This window comes from Hirundo rustica, chromosome 2 (genome assembly GCF_015227805.2).
Source record: "Hirundo rustica isolate bHirRus1 chromosome 2, bHirRus1.pri.v3, whole genome shotgun sequence".
Taxonomy (NCBI): Eukaryota; Metazoa; Chordata; class Aves; order Passeriformes; family Hirundinidae; genus Hirundo; species Hirundo rustica.
The window spans coordinates 50,814,188-50,837,289 of record NC_053451.1 but is presented as its reverse complement, the minus strand read 5'-3'; the positions used below and the strand labels follow the sequence as shown (position 1 = coordinate 50,837,289).

Below are 23,102 nucleotides of genomic sequence, written 5' to 3'. Positions count from 1 at the left end.
GTAAATAGGAAGGTAAGGAATAACAGCAGTAAAATCACCCTGATCTCTGGCTGTTTCTGTATGTAGTGTAGAAGTTGTTTTAATCTAATGTGTATTGTTGCATAATATCCCCAGGCACATTCAAGTAAAAGCTAAAGCTGTACAGAAAAGCCAACATTTTAAATGGGTCTTGTCATTAATGCTTTATTAATTGCCCCAGGCAATGCAAACCCAGAGCTAGGCAAGCTATAACAATATGACACTTTAAGGTCAAATCCAATTCCTGCTGTGTTTTATGGAGTGGGCCAAATATTGAGTTAACAGCAGGAAAGAACAATTTATTGAGCTTTTCTCCATCTCCTGATTATCTGATCTAAATTAGATCAGTTAGGTTGTTTCTCTCTAAAGAAACACCACCTTTTGTCCACACAACTTCAAAGAATCTTTGATTGTTTGTGTTAGAACAATATTAACATCTATTTATTTACACTATACCTAGTGTACTGAATATAAAGAAATTATATATATAAATATAGAATAAAATACACCATATTATTTGTGTTTACATAAACAGAAATACCATCATGAAATTGCATATTTATACTTTTATTTAACAAGTACGTTACCTTCACATCTGAGGTATCTCTTTGGCTGTTCCTCCAGGACCTGGCCACTGAAGAGAAGGTTCGATCTGGGTGGTCAAACTTGCCATCATTTGCATTTAGGAAGAATGTTGTAAAGGGCTCCTGTAATTAATGAAATTATGACAGAATAAGAAAATAGAACAAGGACTTGTGCAGCAGGTTTCCATCAAAATCCAAAAGCCTTTTGCAGATCAAAATACTTCATAAAGGCAGAATTAAAGAAAAACTTGGCGCATCGTAGTTATATGTAAGCATGAGTTTCTGCCCTGAACATCTGAGTACACTTATTGGCACTAACATATTTTGCACAAACAAATCCTGAGTTCTATACCATAAGACTAATTACCCATTAGTGGCAGACATATGTAGCTTAGTTCCAGTTCACAGTGACAGCCTCCTTCACTGCAACAACCATAAACACATTCTGTGTTATTTATATAACTGGGATTTGTTTACTCCTTGTATGTTGGTATCTCAAAATCTTAAAAAAATCCTGTCTTTAAATTTTTCTTTCTATTGTTTTCACTTCATTGAAAAGAGCTCAGTAGGTTCCACTTTGCCTCAAGGTGAGACGAATCGCTCTATGGTTGTCATGAGGCAGACTATGGTTCCAGGATACACAGTTTTATCATTATTTTGGGGCAGAGGTACAGATAATAAGTATTCAGAGTCTACTTTTGCTAATTCTCTCTGAAACCATATCCCAGTTCTTAATAAATAGAAACAGCTACCAGCTTTTGGGGAAGAAGGGCTCAGGTATTAGATAGTCTGGATAACACATTTTGATGTCACTCTATTCCACTGCAGGGAAGTGGTTAAGAGCGGACCAAATCCTTAATTTGACAGTAGAACCTGAATACTGAGATCACTGGCAGAAACTGGGATTTCTACCACTACTCCATTAGCTCTCTTATTCAACTAATAGTTAGCAGTCTGCCTACAGAGATAGAAGTTGCTTCTTCCTCTTCGCCGAAGTCTCATGGGGAATGTTTTTAAGAAAGTCGCTTTCATTAAATTCATACCCAAACTTACTTCATTGCATATCCCAATCATCTGGAAATTTTGTTAATCAAAGAAGTTCATGATCACCAGATCACAATTTTTATTACAGTATTATTCATCTATTATTTGAATTTTATTCTAAACATTCTCTGTTTCCTTCTAAGAAATTTTTGAACAAGTCAGGGGACTCCTCCCTTAATAAAGAATTTTTGAAGGAATTATGCCACATTATACTCCTTGTGTGCAAATTGCCTCAGCTGAAAAAAGTATGAAGAAATTCACGTTCACATAGTCCTTAAGAGAAGTTAAAATAAACATAAGGAAAGCACAGTTGCAAAAACAGAGAAATTATCCAAAAAAGGAGGAAAATAAAAGATGGAATTCTCACTTCCAGACAGTGTCATTTCTCTACCTTTATTCCACATGTCTTCCTGATTAACTTTTTCTATCATGCACAGCATTCAACACAGGTTTCTTTCTTTCAAAGAGGAAAAAACTCTAACCAATTTTTTTCCTCTTAAAACATGGGGAAATTGTTTTTAATAGACACATGCAAAAGAATAGTATTTCATAAATATACTTTCATCCTTGCATTTATTCCAATCAGAAAATCTTAATATGTGTTAAAGAATTAATTAAAATAATCAAATTAAATACAAAATCATCACAATATAATTTCTTGTTGGAGGACCTTAAATCTCATTGCACAATGACTTTGTTTGCACTCATGAATATTGAAAGGGTGTGTGCAGAGGAATAAATTTATAATTTAAATACAATTTTAAAATTTAACAGTGGCTCAACTTGGTGAGTAGTATAAGCTACCACAATTAACTGAAATATTGAAAGAAAATAAGTTTTTATCTATCCAGATTTTCCAGTGATCCATATAGTGAATTTAATGTAAAATATAAATGAAAACAGATAAGATTCAGACCCAGAAATAAAAAATTGAAAACAATACATACAAAAATTGGACCATATTAATTATCAAAAAATTCTGTTACTATTATAATTTTATTAAATTTACATTTTTAATAGTAGAATTATTTTGCTTTTCAATTAATTCCTCCTTCCAATTATCTGTATATATTTGCTATTTGCATATATTTTATGCTGTTTTCTGGCCTGCCCTGACTGAAAAACAGTTTATGTTCTTGGTCTGATCACCAATAATTCTAACAACTTCTACCCATCATTTTTTTCTTTATAAGATATGTGTAATTTTGGTGAATATTATTGTGGAGCAGACTGTGTATCATTGCAGAGGTTCTGAAATCAGAAGCAGTCCATGGATTTAAAAGAAGCAGAAACCAGAAAAATTACATAATTACAATAAATTATGTAAAAATATTAATCCAAACTTCCACGACAACGTTATTTTAAGCATCTGAGACAAATACACAAAAGCAATAAAATTCATAATCAAGGATTAAACTGTTAGTAGCTGAGCACTACAGGGTGCCCTATTATGCTGTCCTGCATAGGCCTGTTGTGCCTATCTTTTTGGATTTTTAATCCTTAGCGAAACTCAGAGCTTTCATTTGCTTTATATCAGACCTCTACCATAATTTTAAGGTATTTTTTATTCTCTGGGAAGTCAAGAGCTTATATTATATAAATATAATTCATATCTGTATTCAATATACTCATTTAAATACTGTTATTCTATGATACTGATTACTGTCATTTCATGTAAGGGTTTTGTTGCTGTGAAAGCCATAAAGCAGCACAATGTTTTCATTATAATTCCATCTCACTCATTCCTAATATTCTGAATAAAATTCACGCCTTGTTCACTGCCAACGAGGAGAGAAATTCGTGGGGGACTTGATTACATTGAACACAAGCTTGAGTTGTGAGAACAACGCATTTTTTTCCATTCAATAGCACTTCCCCCCCCCCCCCCCCCCCCCCCCCCCCCTTTCCATTTTAGCAGTACCCAGACTCATTTCAAACATTTATGGTGGTAGAAGGAAGGGATATGGTCATTCTAAGACATCCTATGTCAAACAAAAATTTCTTTACAGCTATTTGTATGAGGAGAGAGAGAGAGTATGTAAGGGTTTGTCAGTGAAACAAACCTTTTGCCTGATATATCTATGTTTGTCCTGCTCAAATTTAACAAAAAGAAGACCCAAATTCACTTCTGTTTACCAGATGACATCCAGTCCTCCTCACCTCTGAATCTCATTAAAAACTGTTTTTAACTCAATCCAATCTAACTCATAATAAATCCAGAATTTCTTTTACCTTGTACAAATACACAGTCATTGCAACAGCAAGTGAAAGACAGTTATTCTCTACAAACATTTTGAATACCACATTAGAGAATCATGCTCGCAAACACCGGTCTCTGCTTCAATGAAAATGCAACTGATTTACTCAAATATAACTTCTTCAGTAGCAATTATTGAGAACATTCAATTGTACCATGACTCTATTCTACTTCTCCTAAAAAACTGATATCCACATTCTAGGTATTTCAAGCCAGAATTCATTCTTCTATTTTTCTTTTTCCTTCTGTCTACTTTTCAGGTCAAGTCACTGGACTATATGGCATTCTGAAGTGGCATTGGTTTAAACTATTCCATGTTCTGCAACTTAAATATTCACTGCTCCAGACAAAATGCACAGGAAAATGAGTCTTCAGGTGATAAGGTCAGCTAGTGATAAACAACGCATATGCAATTTCATTTACACAAAAATACATACAACAGAATATATATTAATGGTGAAACAAAGGCAGAAATATCAAAATGAACTACACAGGACAGAACTGAGGCTAAGACATCCAGGGTCTTTTAAAAAACTAGCCTGACACATGTATTGGGTTTGCGTGGCAAAGTTTTGGTAGTGGGGGAGGCTACAGGTGTGGCTTCTGTGAGAAGCTTTCACCATATCCAATGGTGCCAAAGCCAGCTGGCTCCAAGATGGACCTGCTGCTGACCAAGGCTAAGCCTGTCAGCTATAGCAAAGTGCTCTTACGGAAACAGACATAAGAAGGGCCAGGGAAAAGCTGCAGAAGAGGAATAGAGAGAGGAATGAGAATAAGGGAGTGGAACAGCTCTGCAGACAACAAAGTCAGTGCAGGTGGAAGGCCAGGAGATGCTCCAGGCTCTGAAGCGGAGATTCCCCTCCAGCCCGTGGTGAGGCAGCTGTGCCCCTACAGACCGTGGAGGTCCAGAGGGGAATAAAGATCTACCTGCAGCCTCTGGAGGAACCCATACCACAGGAGGTGGATGCCTGAGGAAGCCAGGACCCCCTGGGTCGTGCTGGAGTAGGCTCCTGGCAGGGACCTGTGCTTCCGTGCAGAGTGGAGTCCATGTGGGAGCAGGTTTGTTGGCAGGACCTGTAAGCCCTCACAAGACCCACTGTAGCAGTCTGCTCCTGAGGGACAGCACCCTGTGGGAGGGACCCAGGGACCCACACTGGAGCAGCTCATGAAGAGCTACAGCCTGTGGGAAGGACTCATTTCAGAGAGGTTCATCGAGGACTGTCTCCCGTGGGAGGGACCCCATGCTGGAGCAGGGGAAGAGTGCGGAGTCTTCTGAGGAGAAAGGAGTGACAGAGACAACATGTGATGAACTGAGCACAGCCCCATTTCCCATTCCCCTGTGTCAGTGGGGAGAGAAGAGAGAGAATTTAGGAGTTAAGTCCAGAGAAGAAGGGAGGGGTTGGGAGGAAGGTGGTTTTAAGATTTGACTTCATTTTCTCATTATCCTACTCTCATTTGATTGGTAATAATTCAAACTACTTTCCCCAAGCTGAGACTATTTTGCCCATGATGGTAATTGGTGAGGGATCTCTCCCTGCACTTATCTCAACCCATGAGTCTTTCCCTACTTCTTCTCTCTCCTCCTCAGCTGAAGAGGGGAGCAGTAGAGCAGTTTAGGTAGGTAGCTGACATCTAGGCAGAGCCAACCTACCACAATACATCAGATAAAGGAAAGCAACTGAGGGAAATACAAGGCAGTAGGGAACAGATTATCACAGAATTGACTCAAAAATACGATATTAAAAGCAATGTTTTGAAGACAGCTGACAGAAACCAGATGGCATCTGTCAAAGCTGAAAAGCAAGACTTAAAATAGTTTTTAAGTTATGTGGCAATTACACAATTTTCTCTATATAGATATACTTCAGAGTGGCTGAAAATTCTTTACCTACAGCAAATACTGTTTCCTCCAACACTAAGGTCTTGGCAGGCAGTTTCTCCCCTTAGATCCCCATGACTACATACTCTTTGTTCTGCTTCTATCTAAACTCTCATTTCCAATTTACTTTTTGTCATAGATTTTTCATTTGTTTCCTTGATTTTTTCTCTTTATTTTGCTTTTCCTTTTCTCTTTTTCTTTGGCTTACACAATCTTCTCCCGTGGTTTTAGTTTGCACTCCGGTTCTTCACTCTCATTTTTTTGTCACTTTCTACCAAAAGCTCTACAGTAACACATCTTTTCCTATCACTCTTCTCCAGTCTTTCAAAGTACTGAAAGCATTTTTCTGTCTGAATCTCTGCATCTCTTAATGTCACCTTCCTCTTTCTGGACTAGACTGTAATTTACCTTTTCTTACAGAGTCTTCTTTACAAACTCATATCAAAGCTCTAGCTCAAGAAATTCACGAGCAAGAAATACTACTTTAACTTACAGAAATCTGACCTAGCCTTGTCTATCAATTTCACTGGCACAATCTTCTCCCTTAGGATATGTCATCCTTTATTTTGTAACAAAAATATCTCTCTACAGATCACTCTGACTTTATAATCTTCATTATCATAATATTTTCCTCTATACACACTTATTTTCAATTATCTATTTAGGGTTTCCATTTACTGCCTTCTCCAGTCTTATCATATTATTATATTTTTTTCCTTTTCTGAGATTCATAAATAATGTTTAAAATACCTATGTAGGAGTGTCCCGGTATTTAAGTTATATGTTGTTTTCACCTTTTCATTGGCAACCTTTTCGTTGGATATCAGTGGCTTCCACTTCTGCTTTCTAGTCTCACATATATTTTTTGCTCTGACAAATGTAATTTGTAAGGTCTATATTGCAAGGCCATCAAGACAAAGACCTTGTTCTCTTGCTCTTTTAGTTGAGAACACAAAAAGAGCAAGAACATCTACAGTATTACATAAACAACAGAAGTAGAAAACTACATTGCATTAGCCTAATACAGGAAATGAATACTCCTTGGTGGGTTGTACATTCAAACTGTAACCAGACTTTCAGCTCCGAGAATTTGCCGATTAGCAAGAGGGGATATTTTGCTACACAGCAGCCAAAATTAATAGATAAACATGCAAATAAAACTACTGTTTTTAATCTGCTTTAAGGCAACAAAGGAGTACATGTGTACCATAAAATGTATTCAGTAGATGAATAATTTAGCAACAGTTAAAAGGAATACAGTGGTCACCCAACACAGGAGTGTAATCAACACTTAGTTTCCCACGGTTTACGAAGTATATCCTGAACTCACAAATACATTAATTGCCTTCTGAGCATAAAAAAAAAAAAAATTAACACGTCTAAGGGAAGCTGAGATGAGTGAAAACTCGATTATCAAGATCTGTGTGGCTCCGGTTCCTTTGTTGTATGCAAAACATGTTTAGAATACAACTTATGCAACAGATTTTTATTGCAGGGTGTACTTTAACTTAAGTAATTACCAGTCACTCAATTTTCATTAATTCAGGTTTCTCTGTGAAACCTTCAGTGTCTCATCAACACTCTTTATTCTGTAAATAATTGTGATAACACATACACTGAATTCAGATTCATTCTATCTTTGAAATTTGGTCCCCTGCCCTAGATCTGGTTTTGGTCATAGGAGCATGAGGTTTCCAGAACTGACATAACAGTTTGAAGTCAGAATCCACAGTTTTACAATTCTGAAAACTGTAGAGATATTAATTAATTTAGAAGCATAGTTCATTTGCATAAAATATTACTCTATGCTGCTTTAATACAAAACTGATTATATAATTATTTTGATGTGACAATTTAATGTTCTTACCAAAGGATTTTTTAAAGGTTTCATGGATCTAGCTGAAAATAATAAAAGAATATGAACAGTATCACAATTCTGTATTATTTAGGAATTTATTTTGGGTATGGATTCAGTTTTAGATGCATTTTTCTCATTGTATACATCCTTACACTAACACAATTTTATGTTTAAATTTATTTTGGATTGTTTGGGTAGGAAAGACCCCCTTATCACTACAAATGTGCATATAAAGTATATATAGAGAATTTCTGAGATTTTAAGATAGAGAAGAACAATGACATTTTAATAGAAAGGTGCTTTCATAAAAACAAAACAAAACAGAAGACAGAAGGGATGCTGTAAATAGAGATATTCATGAAAACCAGGATCCAGAAGTACTTACAATACGAACAAGCCAAGCCAAGGTAGAAGTAGATGTAGAGTAGTGGGTGTTGTAATGATAAGGTGGTGTCTGATCATCTTCCCATGTCTCATACCGTTCTGCATAGAAGACAGCTCTCTTTGGGTTCAAAGCACCGATAGGCTGTAAAGTGATAAGAGGTCAAATATATTTATCAGCTGAAGGGCAGCCTGTCTGATATGGCACAGGCTAATTCTGCATTAAGATTCACTGCACAGGAGACTGCAACCAAACACATTCATGCTGTAGTAACCCCTGAGATTGCTGTAAACTTAGAGTTTATTTTCAAAGGCTTTGTGTACTAAAAGTCTTATGAGATTCCTTATTTTAACTGACAAACATAAGTGATCCACATCTGCAAACTTTCAAGACCTTCTTGAAGTACAAGTTGTTCCCCAATTAGTTTAGTAACATTGTTCTGGAAATAGACTTCTAAAACTGCATTTAAAATGCATTGAGGCCAAACTAATATTTCTGCTGCTGTCATTCACCATAATCACACAGCTAATGAAAACTGACTTTTGCTCACACAGGATACTTTGTAATGCGCAGTTCATGATGAAAAGATTTCACACGGAACTCCTGATGGTGTCTGGTGATCCTAAGCAGAGATACTTAAAAACCATGCACAGTCCTCAGGACTGGCTGTACTTTCGGACTGAACAAAGCCACGTTTTATTGAACAAAGCAAACAAGCTTTGTACTCGAAAACAACGGGAAGTTATTCACAAATTCAAATTCCATTCTGAGCAAACTTAAAGGACAACCTATACAAGTTAGGTGAAGAACAAAAGAGACGTAAGGCAGTAGTAGGAAACATTGGTTTTGATGGGGCTACTTGAGGAATACAAAAATTTTATGATTTTTTAACCCACTTTATCATAGGAATTTTTGCAAAATGTATTTGTTACTGTGTGATGCAAAAGTTACTTGGATAAAGAAAATATAGATTTTAACTTTTAAAGCCAAATTAACCAAACACACTGGGTTTAATACTTAGAGGAGAGCACACTTTCACACCAAATAATTAAACTTATTGTAGTTTGAAATTATTGCTTTATTTGCATTAATCAAAATTTTAATTAGAATTGATATTATTAAGGGTATGAAAAAATGTATAGGAAAGGACTTTGACCCTTTTCAAAATACTAACAGTAATTTTTGCATTTTATTTCACTGCACAATTTTTCTACTGAATTAAAATCTAAAGTAATTTGGAAAAGAAATATCAGTGCAAGGTCAAATCTCTGTGTTTCACTAGATATGTTACGTGCTAGATATGTAACTAAAAAAATTTAAAGCTGCAAGTATTTTATTCTTTCAGCACTGCTATACTTTTTGAGATGGCTGGTTAAAAAACTGACATAGAACATGATATTTTCTGGTTTAGAGCTTGTTTTTAAATAGCAGTCTTTGATGAACACTTACATTTTAAAACATTACTATTTCAGTATTTTTCACATTAAGCACTCTGGACGCTTAATACTTTGCTGTGTCATGGAGATGTTAATAGTTTTCTCATATGTGTAAAATGATTGAGTAATCCCAAAGGATTGGTGTTATCTGGTGCAGACTGCACTGAAAAACCTCACAAAACATTCTTGAAAGAGAAGTATGAGCCATTCCCTAACACTTTCCAGGTTCGTTTCTCAAACACTGGCAATAGTAAAAAATAAATATTTGCATTTTTGTTACATTTGGTTTTGTTACACATCTCGCCAGTGTCAGGAAACACACTGACAGTAGTACAGCCTTTAAGTTATCATTATATAAAAATGGTTGTTCAACAGCTTTCATGAAAGAGACATTCTTTTCCCATTAGACTGACAAACTGTGCAGATATATGTGCACTTTGCTAAATTATATCAGGCTCGGGGTTGCTGTGGGGACTGGATGGAACCTGCTGACACCACCCTCATTAAGGTACTGTGCCTCTCTGGCAGAAAAAATTCCAGTCCCAACTGCATATTTCAAGAGCTAAAGCAGTAATTCACACCATAGACTGTTAAAATGAAATGTTCACCCCCTCTGAGAAGGGAACACAAAATAGCAGACAAATTGGTGAGATTGTATTTGTAATGGAGGAGCACTCTGAGAATATATCCTCCTTTCACTACAAAGGTGCATCTTATCCTATGCTGCAGTGAAGTCTGAGGTTATGGAAGACAGAGACGTCATCTGTCACCACATGATTGTATATATAGGTTTGAAGGCACAGTGGAGAATGAATATGATGATTAATGCAAGACTGAAAATATGGAAAATTCCTGGCCTTTCAAAACACAGTTGATGCTGATTAGAAATCTTTCAGCAAATAAGCGATGTGTTTTCATTATTCACTGTAAATTGACTACAGTAACAAGGCCTGTGAGGTATAACTGATGCTCAAAATAATTACGAGGTATTTTATTTTATAGACTGGCAAAATTTTAATGATGGTTTAATCAGTACCTTGAAATAACATTTTTAATATAATATATATAGTTGTATTTAATAAAAAGGTTATTTCTCTCAAGAATTTGACAACAATTTTTAAAGTCATATAAAATACTAATGCAAACATAAAATCATTTTCTAGGTAGTTCAATAAGAGGTATTACTTCAATTTAAAATATAAGATGGATAATGATGTGAGATCATGCATTCACATTTTCATGTAAAAATGCTGGTACAAATAGCTAAAATAATCTACCTTCAGAACATATATGATTAATTGTATTAAATGATAAACCTGAAAAGCTGTATTCTGGATTACCTTCATCCTCATCAATATTCTTTTCAGAATCATTGTCTACTTTTTTTTTTTCTTTCAATTACTTTAGGATTCATTTGAGGAAAAATCCTGAAATGCACAAAACACTGTCTGAATAAAATGGAGCCCTTAAGTGAAATACCAATGAGAGTAATTTCTCTTCTTGCATGATACTGCAATTTTCATGGGAAAAATCTCTGTGAAGAATCTTTATTGGAGTCGAAGGAAGGAAGGAAGGAAGGAAGGAAGGAAGGAAGGAAGGAAGGAAGGAAGGAAGGAAGGAAGGAAGGAAGGAAGGAAGGAAGGAAGGAAGGAAAAGAAGGGAAAGAAGGGAAAGAAGGCAGGTTGACCTTGTCTTCAGCTAGAAAATCTCACCTCAACATCTCAGGACAGATCCTGGACTGGATGAACTAGTGATCTGGCTGACAGCCTGGAATTCCAGAAACAGGTTAATTTCTCTCATTCCACAAGCCTTTATAGTGTCCATGAGGAGATTGCTTAGGCATGTCTATAGCTTTCAATAGGAAGGTGAGCTGGAAGACCCTCTTGGAGCCACTCTAGAGGGGGCAGTGAGCAAACATGGCCCTATTTATGTGGAGGTGACAACCGGGATCCCAGAAGTGGCACAACTGTCCCAATAGAGCGCTGTGTGGGGAGGAGAGCTGGAAGCTGCCCATGCTCACACAACTCTGCAGCTTCTACTTCAGCCTTACATAAATTGTGTCTGGCCTGTGGTGAAGAAATACAAGACGCATCTGATCTCCCTTCTCTGTGCAGCCATGGAGACACTGATGTGAACCACCTCTCCTCTGCACATTAATGCAAAGGACACCTCTCCAGATTCAGGAAACCATACACATTGAAAATGGTAATGGAAAGTGCTCAAATCTCTCTCATTCTTTTTTCTTTGTTGTAGTAGCTGTTGTTGTGCAATTTAAAAACTTGTTGATTAACCCCAAATAGAACAGTTTTTGTATACCAGAAGACTAGACACTTTCTGAAAGCAAAAAAACCCCTCCACAAATAAACTAGCCGGGAGCAAATTCTGCAAGGTCTGCCCCTGACTTCTTTAGTCTTATTTTAATGTCCATGTGAGAAAATGCTGTTACCCAAGGTAATGGTATGAGTTCATCCTTCAGTGAAGACAAAGATATTTCTGTAAAGACCTTAAATCGCAGTTGTATAAACTAGCAGCTAACCCAGTTTTACTCTGATGAGGCACAGGTCCTATTAAATGACAAGTTCTAGAGTAACGGTACTCTCATGTTTCTTGTGAAATGTGTAGGATATACAGAGTTTTGGTCACTTTTTATAGCTTTACTATGCCATTCTCAGCCTAGAAGGTCAACTACCTTGGTTTTAATCTAATATCATGGCTATGAAATGCATAAAAAATTTATTTGTGGATCAATCCCTGTAACTTCATGTAATGGAAGAAAATAATATTATTTCCATTTGACTGAGATTCTGTTGGTATGTGCATCAGTTAAAATTACTTAGCAAACAATACAAAGGGAAAGCACAATTTATATACTAAGTCTCAGTCCATATCTTAACCATAAGAGAAATACATAAGCTGAATTTGAGTCAAATGAATTGTTTTGAACATTATTTTAAAAGTTCTTTTCATAACATTTTATAAAATGCTTTTTTCCAAACACACCATTTTTCTTTTTATTGCAAAAAGCCCTCTGTAAGGGCTCATAGTAAATAGAATTAAGTTCCCACATAATGGTTTCATAAGATATTCTTTACTTCAAACAAATAGAACAGGTTATATGACAATGCCTATTCAGCCATTTTACTTTTGATATACTAAAACCTACTGCTTCAGTTTATTTTATGTTTCTTTCTTCCATTAAAAAATAAGGCAAGCATTTACTTTAACATTAAAAACACACTACTATGTCTTCCTTTTTTACCTGGCTAATCTCTTTAGATAGTTGAGCAAGTCAATACATATTGTCAATACACCTTACATCTAGTGTTTACAACCACCGGATGCGTTATGTTAGTTCATGTAATATCTGTTTGTTTGCCAGCTACTTTCCTAGAATTATATTATCTCATGAGAGCAGAACTGAATGTAGCATCCTATTTATCTAGCCACTGAAATATTCTGCTTAACTTGACTCTAATTAACGCAGGAGCTACCTTATCTGTTTTTGGGGGGTTTTCTTTTGTTTTAGGCTTTTTTCTTTTGTTTTTTTTTTTCCTGACTGCTTGCTTTTTTATTAAAAAACACCCAGTGAACAACAACCTAGAACGTCTTAGGATGATACTTTAAACTTAAAAATAAATTGCAATTTCATCCAAATTTGGGAACAGATTTTTTTTTCAGCATCCTAATATGAAAACCAGATATCAACAATATCAAATATGAGAGCATTCACAGATTCATAGCACCAGATTTTCACTCAGTAAATGAACTTTTTATTTAAGCTAAACACATGTTTAATTGTGTGTAGTGGCTTTAATTGTGTGTAGTTTTTCTTCTCATGGAAGAGTTGCATATGATGAAGAGACAAGTTTAATTTTACAGAAAATTATTTCATTTTTCCAACAAAAGGCTCTTAATAAGCCCATAAACTCCATTCCACAGCATATACATTTTTGGAAGTATTAAGTGTGGTTGCCTTGAAATATTCACACTTGGATGTGTTCATTTGCATTATTACATTTAGAAGCCTTGGGGCTTTATCACTTCCTTTTCTTGAAATGGCACAGTAATAAGGAAAAGTGGTTAGGCTTATCACCACCCATCAGTCAAACACCTTCTATATTAACAAAACATAATTTTTTCCACTCAATGAATGGGTATGTGATGTTTCATACACATGTCAATATTAGTATTACTTTTCCTGGTGAAGAAATCATTTTATTTAACAGGATGTATGACTGGAAGTAAATGAGGAGAAATTCCCGTTTACACTTTGATGAGCAGGGACAATGCAGCATGTCAAAACCATGCATTCACTATAATTTAGGAGTAAAAGTCATATAATTTTATACAAACAAACCATACCACATTTTAAGTGTCTTGAGCCTCACAAAAAATCACTGAAAAGTAAGGGCTGTGTACATGTTTCCTGGACTAATGTTTAATATCCTAAGTATTCTTTCAAAGGAAATCTCAACAACAAAGAAAATAAGCAGATCACCTGATGGTTTGATACAGAAAAGATAATCTATGTATCTATGACAGCCTCTTTCATTAGCTTCTGATCCTGTCAAACAATAAATATAACCTTTAACCTTGTATATGTAATGAATAAAACTTGAACCTACACTGTCTAATCAAATGAGAGGTCCAATATATCCCACTACTATGTCACATTCCATACCCATGAACCCTGAATCTAAAACTATATGTAAAAGCAAAAATCCAAAAAGGACTTGAGAACAGAATTTCCAAACACCTAAAAGAAGAAGGAAAGAGGAATTTTCAGACTAATATTTGAATAAAATTGTTCTAAGAGAACAAGTCACATCTGGATGTAAAAATACCACAGTAAGGAGTGCCACATAAAACCAGAATGAAATGGAATGGAAGGGAAGGACAAGCTCCATGTCCAAGATGCCTCTGCACAAATGTAAATATTTAAGTTTGGACTAAATGCTAAAGGCGCATGTTTTACTCCATCACTGACACCGTTAGCAAGACAAACACCTCTAATTTAATCTCCAAAGACATATGAATTGCATTTGATATGTATGCTCACTCAGGAATTGCGATATCACAAAAGTGGTGTATGATATTTTATACAGAAAGGCTAGAAGCCAAAGATTAAAAAATTTGAAAAATCATGTAATGAATTACTAGAACTGACACTAGGGTATTGTATGAGCTTTGGGCAAAAATACACAAAATATATATATTTTAAGCTATATTTAGAACCTACATTTAACTACAAAAACTATTCTAAACAAAGAAAACAAAGCATGGTAGGTGACTCCTCTTTTAATTTAATTGCTTTTTTGAGCTTTTACCATGTATGCAATAGGGTTAAAATTCTAAATAATTTGACAATATTGTTTGAGGACTATTTATTGCTAAATATCAAGGACAGAGGCTTTGTGAAACTAAGAAGGGCAAAATTTACTGGGAGACAGAAGGTCAGGAATTGACAAAGATTTTATCCATCAACAGTTTAGCTAGAGGTTCTGATCTGCCGTCAGATCTGCAGGAACATGTCTCCATTGCAGGGCAAAATCTGACAGAAGGAACCCGCTCCTCATGGAAAGGATACTGTGTGGGCCTGCCCCAGAGGTCTGGCCGAGGCTTGATAGCATAACCTCCTTCAATATTGTTAACAATAAATCACTAACTCCCGCTTTTAAGCACCAGGCTACTCAGGATTCACCTCCAGGAAAAGAAAAGAAGGGACTCACAGATACAGAACAATATCGAAAACGAAAAGAGAATTGACAAGGTAATATCTCAGAGACATTCAAATTTTTAAGATTTTTATTGATAATGCAAAAATTGAATCAGGATGCAAGTAACGCTTAACAGCCCCAGTCAGGCATTCCATACTAACGAGCCACTGAATTTTAAAATAAATCATTAACCTATTTTTCCTTTTAAAACCATGGTAAATGAAATCTCTCAGATATTATTGTAATGAATACTGCAAAAAATTGACAAGTACAACCCTTTAATCCTGAAGTATTCCACAACACTTCAGAGGTTTCACATGTGTTTTCTCAGACATCCACAGGATAAATGGATCCCAGATATTGCCAGAAAGGAAAGGTCATTTTCCTTGACTAGCTCTGTGTAGGTTTTCAGTGGTCAAAACCCTAGCTGTTCCAGAGGAAACCACCAATAGCTTTTCAAAAGTTTTCAAACTGGCAAGAAAAGGTGCACATTGCATGGATTCTTCATGAAAAATAAATAGCCATGGACTTGATTTTACGTTTTCTTTTGAGGAGAGCACTAATAACAGTACAGTGACACTTAATAAGCTATTCATGTGCTAATTCCATAATGAGTCTTTACTAGCTCATGAGGAAAACCTATCCATTCAGCTATCACACTACTTCCTGTAGCAATTACATCTTTTAGCAGATTGCTATAAAAAATTGGATTGAATCAAACTAAATACCTAGCAAAGGACTCATGAGACACTGTCTAATCTTGTTGCACTTCACCACATGCAGTGCTATTAATTCTTAGAGAAAGTGAGTTTGAGAGATTTTGAAAAGTGTAAGCACCTTAATGAAAGGTTTATCTTTCTGAACAACTTTAAACCAGCAATAGTTTTATATGTGCTAGGGAACAAGGCCAGTGTAAAATGATCACAGATCTTTTTTTAAGTCACATCTGTGGATCTTTTATTGTTCTTGGCACAGATTACAATGGTGTTACAGAACTGAAAACCACATTTGTGAAACATACCTATAATACTGTGAAAGGTCAGAAATGTTACATAACCTAACGGAAGTATCAAGCAGTTTATTTTCTTTTGAGGCATACTGTGAATGTACTGTAAATTCTGGGTTTATTTGCTTATTTATTTTTTTATTGTCTAAGAAAAAAAAAGGAGTGTAAACTTAGGTGTCTCTATGCACTATTATTAATTCAAGCCCTGCTCAAATTATTTTGGACGTCTTACTAAAGCAGGCTTCCAGGAATGGTTACAACACATCTGGAGGTACTGCAAACACACTCTTTCCAGCAGAGATGAAACTGTCAAATATCCAGGGCAGGATGTCTCCATTGCTCCTCAGGATGTGTGCTTGCAGCGAGAGGAGGAAAGAAATCCAGACTTAAAGCATAAACCCCAGAAACAGTCATGTCTGCCCAGCAGCAGAAGGGAATGCAGGGTCTGCAGCACAGGACTGCAGAACAGGCCTTAGGGGTCATTTTCCCCTCTGCAGCCTCACTGCTAAAGGCAGTGAGTGACAGCTTCCTGTGGTTTTGAGTCCCACTTAATTTGTACAAGCAACTTCCTTCTCTTGGCTGAGGAGCTGTGGTAAGGATGCGAGAACACTGACACACCAGACAACAGAAACCTCACACTGGGGATGTTGCAGGACTATGCCACCTTCATTGGCAAAATAGTGCATACATGTTCTTAGTTGATATCAACCAGGAATGATACTTCCCACAACTCAGTTTCAAGACCTCTTTTTTGTCTTTATTTTAGCTGGCCAAAAGCAGAGCCTCTCCATATGTTTCTGCTGTGCTTGGCTAGGATAGGCCTTCTCTGCAGTCTGTTAACACAACCAGAGTACCATAGCTGGGTATTGATGACAATGTGGTGCCATTAGAGAAAAAAAATACTAGGAATATTTTTATTATAAAGCAGTAAGTGCCCAAATTGGGTTGGATGGAAAAAAAATAAAACAAAAACCAAAAACAAATTATAAGGACCAGATACTCCAGGATCTAAAATACAAAATACCCTTTTCTAACTATTAAATCAAAAGAAGATGCTGATACTATATCACTATTCTAGTCACTACAAAATAAAGTGAAATATTAGTCCAAGTTTTTTATTTCCAAAGGATCAGCTTTTATAAACTAAGAGGCATGATTAGCGAGATCAAGTGGTCTGATGCACTCCTGTCCCATAAGTCACAAGGTATGGAGGAGTGGCAGATTTGGAACCAGATAGGTCAGGGTTATGGAAGTAGCATAATGTAGAGATTCAGTATAAAATAATTCTAAAATAGAAAAGTCCACTTCAGACTTTTATGACTTTAAGATAAAGACCTTACTTAACCAGACTATAAACATAAACCAAAACATCCTTCTAAAAGAGGTGGCTGACTGTTCTTTAACAAAAATGAAGCATACCTTTGAAAGATCTCTGAAGTTGCCTGGAAGGGTCAGATCTAACTCTTCAGACTCATAGTTTGTTAAAACCCACGGAAATACAGGGTATTGGTTCAGATCATTGTATGTTCGTCCTATTGAAAAGGAAAGTTTTAAGAATTAGGAAATAGCGTCCACTTGTCCAGCTAGAAAAGAAACACAGGGGTTACATTTGTTGCATCACATGTTCCCAGTTCCCATCAATTTGACAAAATAAGGAATAAATCTTCCAGACAAAAGCCGCCATTTAGATGCAATTCTTCTGAACCAGAAATCAACACACAAACTGAAATAATATAAAAAGCACAGTATCTTTTAAGATCAACTTAAATGCACCATAAACACTTTCTTTTTTATTTCCATCAAGACATTTTTATAGCATGAATGTGAAATTCAAAAGAACTAGACTATTCTTTCCTAGCAACTTATCATAGCTGGCAAAGGTAATAGGAGACTCAAAACATCAAGGGGGTAAATTTGAAGTTTGCAAATCTAGATCTGTCCTAGACAGTCCATGCTAATCCATCATTCCCTACTGTTCTTCTTCACTGAAGAGATGGTGAGATTCCACAGCAGCTGTGGAATCAAAGTGGTGAAAGTCATGTTTGCTGTAACACTATTTTTAAATCACTATGAAAATTAAAGAACAGTTCTCCAGTGTAAAAGACAGAGCTGACTACCCCAGGCCACTCCCTTCATTCATGAAAGAAACACTGCTGTCATCCCAGCAGCTCAAATGTGCAAAAACTATCTTTAGATGTTATTTCAAAAGAACAACCTGTAACTGCTTGGGAAAGGCTGTTATTTTTGTATTCTCTAGTACTTAGTAGAATCTAACATTTCAGTGATAAGACAAATGAAAAATCTTAGTACAGAACTGTCCATCCTATTGCTGTAGTGAGAGCCACACAATAAGCAACATGAGTCTTAAAATACAAAATCAGGTCATAAAAATATGTGTGTATGTATTTATATAATATAATTAGCAGACTGAAGGAATCCAGGTTAGCAATTTGCAGTCCTGAGGAAGATTTACAGCCCTGTCTCACTAACTGCTTCCTTCCAGATTCTGGACAGATTCCTGGGGTACAAAACCCTGGAAAACACAGGCTTCCTTGTTCTGAGTAGCAGTTGCAATTCTCTACAAAAATCAGTTCTGCTTTATTGAAATGTGAAACTTTTGCTACCCTACAAACACCCTATTTTTTCAACAGAAGTTGATGAACAAAAAGCATGTGTTTATTTTGTACATACTTTCACTGAATACAGGAGAAGTGCATATTCTTAATAATTGCAAGTCCTCATTTTTCTACTCTGAAAATATAGATGTTCTCAAGAATAATAAAAAAAAAATAATAATTTAAAAAAAAAGGTGCAAATATAACTTTGTCAGACAAGCAATTCCAGCAGTGTGCTACATATGCAAATCAAGATGGATAGAAACAAAACTACTTTTTCTTTAATATCAACAATGAATGAATGAATGCATGAACAAATGAATGAATGAATGAATGAAAGAAAAATTACTCTTGCACAGAACAAGAATGTATCAAACAATTAAATCAAGAAGTATACCAGAATTTATCCTTCTAAGGGAGGAAAAGGAAAGGTATTCTCTGCTAGAATATTTATTCTTCTAGACTTTTGGGAGGGAGCTCTATATGTTTTGAAGGAAGACAATTCTGCCTCATTTTCTACATGCATCAAATCAGAGTATTATTTTCCTCTTTCACAAGGGTTTAATTGCATATGACTTGCAAATTTTCTTGATATTATCAAATTTAGGGTTCTTTAAAATATTGCCTTTATAAAAATACAGCTTCATACAATAAATGTTTTTCTCACCATCAGAATCTTTAATTAAGTTAACAGAAAATCATGGAAAAGCTTCCACAATGGAAGGTCATTTGTATTTATGCAGAGAGCAGACTAAAAGAACTTTGAGATCCAGGAAGAGAATGACTGAGATGACTGTGGCATATTACAAAGCATAAGCAAAAATGAAGATTCTTCAGAATCAAAACTTGTATGGAAAAGAGCTCATAGTAATAAGAATCTTCATTTATAACCATTTTATAGAAGTATTTAAAAAGTGAGACCATCCTTTTGCAAAATTTTGAAAGGAAATGTTGGGTCATACAAAATTACTTTTAATTTCAAAATTGAGATTTTTTTCATACTGTGATTTCATTTAATTTTGATACTTATTTCATTCATTCCATATCAATTCAATTTCAGTATTCTGTCAAGAATATTTTTACTGTTTGTTCCTATTACATATGGGAAAATCATAAATGTGTGAATAAGGCAAGGAAAAAGGAATCCTGAGCCTTGCTGCTGTATGAGTTCTCTTTTGCTGAAGGGTTACTTATAGTATAGACACATTAAGAAATTATCATGTGACATTAGCTCCATGTCAGAACATCACAGTAACTCCTCTGTGCAGTTTTTTAACCCACAGTGAAAAATAGTTTGAAGCAGATTCTCTCTCAGCTTAGGTAGGATAAATTGAAATAATGAAGCCTTCAAGATTATGTATTTATATGGTAAATATAAGTCTTGTGAAATAAATTAAAATATTCTCTTCTCTCCTACTTCAGTTTTTAAAAAAACATGTTTTATTTATGAAGATAACTACTGAGAATAGCTCTTAATTTGTATGATGAAAAAGTTAGTGATTTATTTTTCTCAATTGAACAATTTCCTCCTTAACATCAATAAGTAAAATTGACCCGATAAGATAAATCTAATTTAAATTGTGAAAGGAGACCAAACCTATAAGGTAAGACCACACATCTGTACTTATCTGAGTAGAGGACAGTGACCTAGGCCTATAATGGGATTACAAATCCCTAATTCTAAATATGCATAAATATTAGTGGTTTCACTTTATTAGAAATGCTGTCTTGATCTGTTCTGGCTTCACAATTGATTATTTTCAGAGTAAAGTCAGCAGATGAATATACTTAGCCATCTCATCAATCGGTGCTTCCAACCAGAATTATTTGGTCCTTTCTTTAGCTAAATAAATATAGGACACAAGCCTGTATGACTATTGGTAGTCCCTATACCTTTTCAGAAACTTCATATTTCCCCTCAAGTAGGCTCACAGAGATTAATATTAAAGGCTGAATATTAAATATCGCAAGCCCTGTGACACTAATCTACTTGAACAATAAAAACGAGGCATAGTAAATGAGATCTCAGAAATACTGGATATGTTTCTTCATTAAAAAAAAAAACAAAAACCAACAAAAAACCCCCACCTTTTTAATTAAACCATCCAATTTAATGTTTTTATATGGCACTTTAGTTTCTAAGGTAAAGTGAGCTAGAGACAGCTGACAAAGAAATTATAACTGCAATTCCTTGGTGAAAATGTTAATGACAGCAAAATATTGTTTAATTAGATGATTGCAGCATCTGGATTAACACTCCTTAAGAGCGACGTTCCTGTGCTTGTCTGCTTCTTCACACTTTACAGACATTTTGTCATCTCTAGGTCATTAGGAAAGAATTTTTAATGATTTTTCTAGAAGTAAGTAGTTCGAGTTACATCTAATTAGATGACAATAATAAGTCCAACACATGCAGTAGCTAAATATATACATAATTAACCAGTGAGGGCTTGTACATCACAGAGTAAAAAAGTGGAAAATGCTAAACAGGCAAAAAAAAAAAAAAATCCTGTGAGGTGGAAGAAGTTCATCTGAATTTATTACCTAATTGAGGGTGTAATTTTTTTTCCATAAACCTTTAAAAATAATCCCTTTCCACTAGAACAATTTACGCACAAAAACTATGGATGCAATTATTCTTCATTTCTTTTAAAAGCAGTGGCATGTAGGATTTAAAAGAATTAAAATTCCAATAAATACAAATGCAAGCACCCATTTAATATACTGCAATTTGAAATCAAACAGCAGAAATTAGTTAAATACTGAGAAACAGATTTGAAATCTAAACTTCTAGCTAAAACAGTGAGCACTGCAATGATATTAAAAACCAACTTCTTGTTCCCAGTCTTCTTGATACTTTTTGCTGTAGTGGGATTACGTTTAAGCACTCTTTTTAATAATCTTTTAATTGAGAATAGTAAAAGTTACTTGTTTCCTATATCATCCAGAAGGTTCAGCTGACATATATGCTGGTCCCATGCAGAGAGGACAATTAGTATAATCATACCAAAACCAAAAGGATCCCTGAGAATGAAGCAGGTAGAGGGAGGAGGGGGGAGGTGACGAGGAAGTCTTATGTCTACACAGTTAGGACAAAAACCAGGGGCATAGAGAGTATAACACTGAGACTGATTGATAAGTAGCAGAGTGCTGTGTTTACCTTTGGGAGGAAAGCCCAGAGCTGTAAACAGGATGAAATATGCTCGAGCCAGAAAAGAGGGCAAGAAAGGGGTGAAAACAGAAGAGCTTGGAAACAGAAGAGGGAAGTGAGAAAATAGCTGACTAGAGGGCCAGAGAAACAGGTTGAAACAAGGATATAGGGAGTTTTGAAGATGGAGAGAGATTTTGAACTGAAATTGCAATGAGACGTCGGGCCAACACAAATGCCAACAATCACACATAGGATTGGATAGGAAATGCTCTAGAGAGATCTTTGAGAGCTGAAGTAGAAAGTTATTAAGTCATGAGCACAGATCACAGCAGAAACAATTAAACTAAACATGAGGAATGGCAATGTTTCTAGAGGGTAATAGGATGATGTAAGAATTAAAATAAACATCACAGAACAATGGATTTTTTTCAAGAGGATACTTCAAATATTAAGGACTTATAGAACAGCCGGGGGCCATGATTCTCAGGACAGACATATCAGCAAACCAGGGAGAGATTTAAGAAGAGATTCGTGTATTTATTTCAGTGGCTCTGTTTTACAGTGTGTGTAATTAACAGTATTAATAAACAGGCAAAGGACTTCTTGAGGGAAAGGATCCAGCTGCATGTCACAATGAGAGAAATAAGCTGGTGCCAGAACCCTCACTTCTGAACATCACTCTTCCAAGACTACTGCTTCTTGTGTAATTTCAGAGGAGGATCACAAAAAAATATGAGTGCTCTCTTACTCTTTTGTCAAGGGCTAGAGACTAATTAAGAACCATTGTAAGGAAAAAAAAGAAAGCTACAAAGAATGGGCAAAAAATGTACTAAACCACTCTGTTAGAGGACCTCTATTTGGATGAGAAGAAAAAACAGTGAAGTGACCTTACTTATCACCTACTTACCAGCAGATAATCCACAATTCTTAAGTGTCAAAATTCCATGTTTCTGACTAAACTACAGCTCATATTTGCTGAATAAGCCAGTAGGAGCTTAATGGCAACATGAATTTAAAAAAAAAAAAAAAAAAAAAAAAAAAAAAGAAGGATATATTTCTCAATAGCTGAAAACAATAATACCATTAGAGAATAAGATGCTGCTGAAATAAACAGTTATATTCTAAAACTAGGTCATTGCTACACTAACAATTACT

At 35.4% G+C, this 23,102-nt stretch overlaps 1 protein-coding gene across 11 annotated transcripts in view; it reads right to left on the bottom strand.

Annotated features, from left to right (window-relative positions):
- Positions 1-23,102, bottom strand: part of NBEA (neurobeachin) — a 460,498-nt gene that overhangs the window by 63,661 nt on the left and 373,735 nt on the right. For all 11 annotated transcript variants that reach the window (XM_058419545.1, XM_058419546.1, XM_058419548.1 and 8 more), the window contains 3 exons: positions 17,601-17,713; positions 8,026-8,166; positions 606-725 (listed from right to left, as the gene is read on the bottom strand). In XM_058419545.1, coding sequence (XP_058275528.1) covers positions 606-725; positions 8,026-8,166; positions 17,601-17,713 — 374 coding nt within the window. The remainder of the gene's footprint in view (positions 1-605; positions 726-8,025; positions 8,167-17,600; positions 17,714-23,102) is intronic.